The 8,286-nt window shown below is 59.2% G+C and overlaps 1 protein-coding gene across 1 annotated transcript; it reads left to right on the top strand.

The window, feature by feature from the left end:
- Positions 1-1,031: 1,031 nt before the first annotated feature.
- LOC137466573 (leucine-rich repeat-containing protein 37A3-like) lies at positions 1,032-6,362 on the top strand. Its single transcript, XM_068178276.1, has 9 exons — positions 1,032-1,222; positions 1,479-1,550; positions 1,959-2,030; positions 2,709-2,789; positions 3,067-3,138; positions 3,759-3,836; positions 4,278-4,396; positions 5,464-5,627; positions 6,231-6,362. The coding sequence occupies exons 1-9, from the start codon at positions 1,032-1,034 to the stop codon at positions 6,360-6,362; spliced, it is 981 nt and encodes a 326-aa protein (XP_068034377.1).
- Positions 6,363-8,286: the final 1,924 nt, after the last annotated feature.

Here is an 8,286-nt window from a genome sequence, read left to right as displayed (position 1 = left end):
GCCGGTGTCCCGGCGCTGCCGCCTCCAGAGCCCGGGGGCCGGAGCGCTTCGCCTCAGGGGCTCGGCTGCAGCGGCGCTTGCAGCGGGCTCGGCCCGGCCCGGCCGCCGCCGCTGCCGGTGCATGCGCGCTGAGGCGGAGCTGCCGCCCCTCAGGCTCGCAGCGCTTCCCGCCACTGGCGCTGCGGCTCCCTCAGGCTCTCCCGGCGGACATTCCGACATTGCCCGGCTTTCGGGAAGCTCCCCGCGCTCTCCCGGCGCCAGGCGGGCTTTGGCCCTGGCTGGATGCCGGGTGCCCGGCCCCAAAGGCGCTGTCACCGCCCTGCGCAAGTGGAGAGCGGAGAGAAAAGCCAGCGAAAGGCTCATGAGTTTACAGACAGAGAGGGAGAGATCCCTCCCCGGTCAGCGTCAGGGACACCACAGACAGAACTTGGGGCTATTAATTACATTTATTACCAACAAAACCAGAGCCGCATAATGAGAAGCAAAAGAAATTTCCAACAGCACCGGCAGCCCCAAACCCATGCCAAAAGCTGGCCCACACAAACCCAGTACAAATGGGAATGGCTTCACAGTGACACAGAGCAGGCTTAGATGGTGTGTCCAGGAGAAATTCTTCCCTGTGAGGGCAGCGAGTCCCTGGCACAGGGTGCCCAGAGCAGCTGGGGTGCCCCTGGATCCCTGGAAGTGTCCAAGGCCAGGTTGGAGGGGGCTTGGAGCAGCCTGGGACAGTGGAAAGTGTCCCTGCCATGGCAGGGGTGGCACTGGATGGACCTCAAGGCCCCTTCCAAGCCAATCCATTCCACGATTCCGCAGACTGGATGGCTCTGAGACAGAGTCATTTGCTGACAGCATGGCCTGAACTGCGGTTTGCTGCGAGCTCTGTTGCCAAGCACCAGCACGGTGACACGAGCAATGCTACAGTGACACGAGAAGGACCACTGTGACATTGGCAGCACCACTGTGACACGGGAACTGCCGCAGCTCCAGCTCAGGCCTGCATCCCAGGTGACTGCAGCCAGTCCTGCCTCGCCATGGACCTGGTGATGCGTCTCGTGCGCGCTCTGCTCCTGCCGGCCCTGCTGCTGGCAGTAGCCCCCTGCCCGGGAGCGGCCAAGGAGCTCTGCCCAGAGCCCTGCCGCTGCCCAGGCCGTGGGCTGAACTGCGGCCACGCCGGCCTGGCCACCGTGCCCCCGGCCAGCCGCCGCCGAGCCCTGGCCGTCCTGTGAGTCCCGCGGCCCCGCAGAGCCCTGCAGCTGCCCCTCCTCGGCTCCCTGTGTCTGCAAAGCCCACCTGGGACAGCCGGGGCGCTCCCTGGCCAGAGACATGTGGGGGATGTGGGGGCCTGAGCTCAGCATGAGGGTGAAGCCGGGCTGGGCACGCTGTGCCTTCTCCAGGCAAAGCCCGCTTCCAGCTCAGCAGCCGAATGGCAGGGAAATGGGTTTTCCTGAGGGGGGACCGGGTCTGTCGTCTCTTTGCAGAGATTTCACTGGCAACTCCATTGCTGCTGTTGGAAAACAAGCCTGGAAGGACTACCCATGGACTGAGACCTTGTAAGTGCCCTGCAGCATTTCAAATGGCAGGAGTTCGGGGATTTCCCCTCCTTTGGTCTGGGGCTGGAGCAGCAGCCCCCACACCACCCGCTTCCATTGGAATTCGAAGCTCAGCCCGGCTGCTCTGCAAGGAGGGGTGTGAATCGCCACAGCTTCCCAGCACGGCAAGAACTGCCGCGAGTCTCTTGCAGCCCAGGGCACCATCCCCGTGTCTGTCTGCACAGGGATCAAGCTGTGCTCAGCTTCAGCCGGCCAGGAGCAAGGGCCTGCTGTGGCCAGAGTGGGGACGATGCCTGCCGTGACCCAAGGAGATGCTTCAGTCAAGCTGCTGCAGGGGATTTTCCCACAACAATCCCATTTGCTGCTGGCCAGCGGCCGCTGTCACAATGTCCCTGTGTCTCCTTGCAGAGTGCTCAGGGACAATGAGCTGCGGGCAGTGAAGAGCCATTCCCTGGAGGGGCTGTTCCTGCTGAAGCACCTGTAAGCACCGTGCCCTGCCCACGGCGGCGGGGGCTCCTGCCTGCCCCTCCCTGGGGCCCCGGCTGCTCAGCCCGGCCGCGGGCAGGTGCCCTTTGTCCCTGCTGGGATCCAGGCTGCAGAGGCAAGTAAAAGCGACAGGGCAAATGGAATTGACGTTTGTTGTTCAACTGGAACAGGGATTTGTCCTGCAATGAGATCCTGTCCATTGAGGAACGGGCTTTTGAGCCACTGCCTTTCCTGAAGTTCCTGTGAGTGATCAAGTTTCTTTCTGGTGGTTTTAGCTCAGCCTTTGCACTGGGCACCCTTCCTGTGCAGGAAAATGCTGCTGTTCTTTTCCCCACAGTCCCTAAATCTGCCCTGCCCAGAGCCCAGCTGAGCTGCAGAGGTCAATGCCGACGGCTGGATGGCCACGCCGGGGGACAGACCCCAGCGGGCTCGTCCAGACGCAGCCATCACAGCAGCCAGTTCTTGCAGCCTTGGCTGCATCCAGGAACAGAAACAGAGTTCAGCACGTGTGCCCTGCAGTTCCCCTCCTGGGCAGGCTACAAACACTGAGAAAGCAGCAGTTTCCTCCCTCTTCCACCTTGGATTTGCACCTGTCCTGCAAAGGGATCTCGCTTTGCCCCCTCCTTCTGTAGGGCAGGGCCGATTCCTTTGTGTGGCCTCCTCTTTCCCCAGAAATCTCTCTGGGAATGGCCTCACACGGATCCGCAGCGGAACTTTCCAGGCCTGGCACGGGATGCAGTTCCTCCAGGAGCTGTAAGTGGCACCAGGGCTAAAGGCACGCCAGGGCGAGTCTCTGCAGGGTCTCTGCCGGGTCGGTGGGCAAAAGCAGACTTGCCCTCGGGAAAGTCCTGATTCCGACTGTGGATGTCAGCCAGGGAGCGCCAGGAGTGTGCAGCTGCAAAGGCCCCTTCCCCTGCCCTGCTCACCTCCTGCAAGGCTTCCTTGAATGCAGCCAGGCCGTCCCCACGTGCCCGGCACACCCAGCTCCCATCCTCGCCATCAGCCCTGACAGAGCTCTGTTGTTTCTCAGGATCCTCAGCCACAACCCGCTGGCTGTCATTGCTGACGCTGCCTTCTTCAAGCTGCCCTCAGTGAGCTCTCTGTAAGTATTGGCTCATTTGGAGCAGATCCAGAGAGCTGTGTCTCTCTCGAGTGCCCTGTTCTCAGGAAAGCAGCACAAGTGCCCGAGCAAATCTGCCCCTTGCCCAGCCTGAGTCTGCTGGAGACACAACTACCCCGGCTCCAGCAGAGCGAGGCAAAGGCCAAGCAGTGCTGGTGTGTCCCCAGCTGCAAAGCAACCCAGGAACTGGGACACAAACTTTCAGGGATGAGAGCCCATCCAGCTCTGGGGCCAGGTGGAGTGGCCGCAGGGCTCTGGGAATAAACTGCACTCCTGCCAGCAGCTCCAGGCTCCTGCCTCCTTCAGGGACTCGGCTGCCCTCAGGGGAGAGCAGCAGGAGTGTCGGGAGAGGGGCAATCCTTTCTGGTGGCATCTGTCTGCCACGAGAGCTGCAGGATTGCCCTCCTGATTCTGACGGGCTGGTTTCGAGCAGGGCAAGGCAGAGGGAAGCTGGGCTCTGGAATGGCTTCTCTTGGAGCAGGCTGAAGTGGATGCCTCTGCCAGCAGCACCACCATCATCAGGGCCCTGGGCCCTCTGCTCTCAGAGCAGAGTTCTGGCATCGTCACCCCAGAATTTCACGAGCTCTTTCCAATGCTTGCAGAGACCTGAGTGCCACCCAAGTGACCCCACAGACGCTGCTGCTGCTGCTGCTGCAGTCCACAGTGAGCTTGGAAACCCTGTGAGTGTGTGAGCCCCAGCCACCAGCAGGCCCTGAGTGCTGGGACAGGGGCTCTGCTTGGGAAACAAATCCGTGTGCCACGCAACCAGAACGAGCTCAGTAAGCTCAAGAGTTGCTGTTCCTTCTGGGGACGTGCCAAAACTCACCAGCTCAGAGGCAGAATTTCACCTTTCGGGTGACTTGCTGCCGGTTTCTCAAAGGGGAGTTTGAACTCCAGGCGGGTGCATTTCCGTGTCACATGGTATTTTGGGAGCACTTCTACTTTCCAGGTTAAAATCCCCTTTTTAATGTTTTGCACTGGGAGTCAGGGGCCTTTCCCAGAGCTGTGGCACACAGTGAAGCACAAGCCCCACGCGTGGTACCCGTGTGTTCCCTGAGCTGGGCTCTGAGCCATGGACTGGGTGGCCAGGTGTTCCTCCAATAATCCCCTCTTGTCTTTAGCCAAGTGCCCAAGGAGGCGGCCTGCTGCCTGTGCCAGGAGCGTCCCCGGCCCGAGAGCCCCTGCAGGACCATCCAGTTCCTGTGCCAGAAGCTGTGCGGCACCAGCGCCCCGCAGTGCGGTCAGTGTCCGGCGGGGCTGGGGGAGCTCAAATCTGCCACTTCTCCTGAGGCTGGGGAGATGCTGCAGCACTGCCCTGTGCTGGGGGGTCCTGATCTCCCCTTGGAGTACAGGCCTTGGACAGAACACCTTGGGATGGGAACTTCCTGGTGATTGTACATATCTTGTGTGTCACATACTGTCTGAAGAAGGAACAGCTCGCTGGGCCCCCCAAACCTGCAAATTTCCTGTGCTCACCATGCCCCCAGGCAAGGAAAGCAGGAATGCCCCGTGCCCTTCCCTGGTGCTGGAAGGCAGTGTCTGCCATAAAGCCCCCAGATTCCCCTAACAGCCTGGTTTCTGTGCCACCCCACTGGCCACTGCAGGACAAAGGGCAGGGTCCCTGATGTGCTCTGCAGGGTGAACACCAAGCACCGCCATCCCCTCGTTGGCCTGTGCAGGGGGAGCAAAGCACCGTCCTGCTCTAGCTTTGCTCTAGCAGGGCACAGAACATCCTGTCCACAGCAGGGCCAGGCAAACAGATACAGCCAGGTTTCCAAGGTCCCCAGGGAGCTGGCTTCTCTCCCTGGCTCAGCCCCAGGTTTCCCATAGCACAGTCCCAGAGCTCTGGCGCCCTTGAGGAAGTTTTTCATAGTGTAGCAGCTTGAGCTGCTGCTCTTGGGAATGGCCCCGGAGCAAAGGAGTCCCTGGGCGTTCCTCCCCTGCCAGTCTGCGCCCCCGTTGCCGTGCTGATCTTTCCTCTGGGGTCTCTGCCTCTTCACTGGCTCCTGCAGAGCAACCCAAGCCTGCCCATCTGGAGCTGTGGGAACCTCTCTGGCAGCTATCCCATTCGCCAGGGATGTTTCCTTCCCATCCAAACAGAACCCAGGAGACACCAGGAAAGAACCAGGTCTCTGCTCTGCCCCAGGGGGATAATGGGATGGATTGAAGGGCTCTTCTCCCCTCCACAACACATCCCCCACTCTGCTCTTGCGCTCCCTGGGCTTGAGATGAGCTCCTGCTGCTCGAGGTAACCTCTGAGCCTGTGTTTGTGCCCAGCCGCTGATCTGCTCTCTTGGTGTTCTCCAGCTCGCACAACTCTGCTACAGACACGGGGAGAAATAATGGACATGGACCGACGCAGAGAGCTGAACAGCAGCCCAGTGTTGAGCCTCAAGCCCAAGGAGCCTTCGCTGGCAGATCATGGAACTGTGACGCTCGCGGTTACCCTGACCCTGAGCACTGAGGGTGATGTCAGCAGCCTGGACAGTTCCAGAACAAATTCATATCCCCCTCAGCATCTCTTGGGGGCACAAAGGCAAAACAAGTGCTGATGACCTGAGGGCCAAGCTCAGGAAGAAGCTGCACAAGGCTGAAAGCATCAAGAGTGCAAAACCCCTTGTCCCACACCAGCCCCAGCCTGCCAGGCTGAAGCATGTGGTGGACAAGACACCCTCAAGCTGGGATGACAAGCAGCGGGGAGTCACATTTGAACCGGCAAGCATTAAACCCCTGGGATGTAGCTGGTGGGTTAAACCCCACTCATGACAAGTCTCTTGACAGACCCCTCAGAGGTGAGGTGGAAGGTCAAGCTCCAAGGCAGAACTCCATTATGACTATCAAAGAGCAGCAGGACAGCCAGCAAAAGCAAATGGACTCAGGACTGAATTGGCAAACACTAAACCCCTGGATGTAGCTGGTGGGTTAAACCCCACTCATGACAAGTCTCTTGACAGACCACTCAGAGACGAGGTGGAAGATCAACCTCCAAGGCAGAACTATGTCAATTCTCACAAACAGCCAAAGAAGCAGGGACAGCCAGTATTGGGTTGGACATAATCGGCTTTTTCTACCAGGTGTTGAGCCCTGGGAAAGCAGAGGGAGAGCCCAAAGTCGAGCAGCGTCTGAACAGGAAGCTGGATTTTCTCTCTGACCCGTTGGGTTCAGAGCCGCCCCGCTGCGAGCAGCAGAGGAGGAGCCACGGCTGAAGAAGAGCATTCCTCCCTCGGTGGGCACCGCCTGATCATCCCTGACACCACAGACACACCCTGGGAGCAACAGGAAGAAGGATCCAGGTTCCTCAATAAACCTTGGAGCCCCCAAAGTCCAGACCTTGCACTGGTTCCAGGAGAACGCTGGGAAACCATGGTTGATCACCACCTGCGCTTGCTGGTGCCGGACAAAGGCCTGCAGACATTCATGGCCCACGTGGAGCGAGCTCTGAGGGTAGACTGCAGCCTGCCCCAGCTCAAGCTGGCCTGTGCCAAGATGGTCTCAAAGACCGGGCTGCTTCTAAAGGTGCTCAGTGAGAGGCACGAGAACCAGGGCGCCTATGACCTCATGGGCCGGTGTCCTCTGCAAGAGAAAATCTCCAGGCGCACAGCTCTGGAGGAGGATCAGGAGCCCACAGAGAAGGTAGGAGAGCTTCAGGCACTGCTGCGTGTGTCCTTCTGGGCAAGGGAGAATGGAAGGATCAATCCTCTTGCCCCCTGTGATCTTCTTACCTCTTCTTTAAGCAGAAACCAGAGCAAACATTGGAAATGGCCATGTTCATGGTTTTGTTATGTCTCTTCGTTATCATTGCTGTGATGCTGAAAATCTCCTTCCACGTAAGCCAATATCTTGTTTGACACACGGCTGTCTGTCTTGTAGCTGGAGTGCCCAGATGCCCCTGCATTGCTGGCTACCACAGGAGATGTTTTTTCCAGGCCTGGAGCTTGTGGCAGCACCCAGCTCAGCAGGGTGCAGCCTGCCTGGGGGAAGCTTGTCCTGCCTTGTGTCCCAGCTCTCCCCTGCTCTGCTTTGCTCTCCTGCCTCCAGCCAAACAGCAATGAGAGCTTTTGCCCTCTCCTGTTTGGCAGAATATTACAGGAAAACTGATGTTACAAATCTCCCATTTTCCATCCCCAGATGCGATTCCTGTCCCATCAAGTTGATTCCCAACCTGGCCACACCAGGGAATCGTGGCTGAGAAGGTAACTGCTCCCTGCCCATGCCACTGCTGTGCCACCAGAGTCTTTCCTGTGCAGAGCAACTCCTCCTGGAGCCCCGCAGCCGCGCAGGTGCTGCTGCTCAGGACTCCCCTGGCTGTGTTTCCAACACGTCGCGTTTGGGGGAGCCCTGGGAAAGCGGCTCCTGAGAGACAGCGCTGGGCACGGCCAGGGGCTCCCAGCCCAACCTGCCATTCCCGCTCCGGCGCTGGGATGGATGGCTTGGGCTCCAGTGCACTCCCAAATTTCTGTGAGCACGAGCAATACCTCTGTGTTCCCAGAACAGTCTCCTCTGCTGATGGCTCTGCCCTATTTTTCCCCGCTCCCTCCCCACAGTGGCTGGTGAAGAACCCACTCTCATCCTCTCCAGTTGCCTTTTGCATGCAGGGCTCGTTCCCTGGATTGCCAGCCATTGCCATCCCTGCTGGGGCTCCCCATCTTCCTTAGGCTCTGCTGACACACCCCTGAGCAGGGAGAGGTGCTGGCACCTGCTGCAGCCCTCCCTGGCCAAACCTCCCTGCCTACAGAGCAGGAGCAGGGGCCTCTGGGGATGGGATGTCCAGAAGCCTTTTTCTCCCCATTCACCTCGCTCACTCCGTTGCTTTGCAGCGTTGGAAATTGCCCCTTCCCAACTCCTCCAGCAGCTGCTTCCCAGACAGGGCAGAGCACAGGCAGCCCTGCTGCCCACAGCCTCCATCACCAGCTGCTTTCTCGTTTTATCCCTATTTTCCCTCTCTGATTTTTTCAGGTTCTGTGTAAAACTGCCGCGGAGAGGGAGGAAGGATAACAAGGAGGCACAGAATGTAGAGCAGAAAAGGGCAGGGAGCTCCTCCCAGTGCTGCCCATTTTCCTTGACTGCCCGTGCATCCTTACTTTTAAAAGTCCTTTTCTCGCTTGGATCTTTCTGGACTTTTTCTCTGTT

The sequence above is a fragment of the Anomalospiza imberbis genome, unplaced genomic scaffold (genome assembly GCF_031753505.1).
Source record: "Anomalospiza imberbis isolate Cuckoo-Finch-1a 21T00152 unplaced genomic scaffold, ASM3175350v1 scaffold_294, whole genome shotgun sequence".
Taxonomy (NCBI): Eukaryota; Metazoa; Chordata; class Aves; order Passeriformes; family Viduidae; genus Anomalospiza; species Anomalospiza imberbis.
Note: the sequence above shows the minus strand (reverse complement) of the source record. Positions and strands in the feature narration are given on the sequence as shown.

Coding starts and splice junctions, on each gene's coding strand:
- LOC137466573 (XM_068178276.1), top strand. CDS start 1,032: ATGGACCTGGTGATGCGTCTCGTGCGCGCTCTGCTCCTGCCGGCCCTG. Junction 2,031..2,708: donor CTGTTCCTGCTGAAGCACCT/GTAAGCACCGTG, acceptor CTCTTTCCCCAG/AAATCTCTCTGGGAATGGCC. Junction 4,397..5,463: donor CACCAGCGCCCCGCAGTGCG/GTCAGTGTCCGG, acceptor GGTGTTCTCCAG/CTCGCACAACTCTGCTACAG.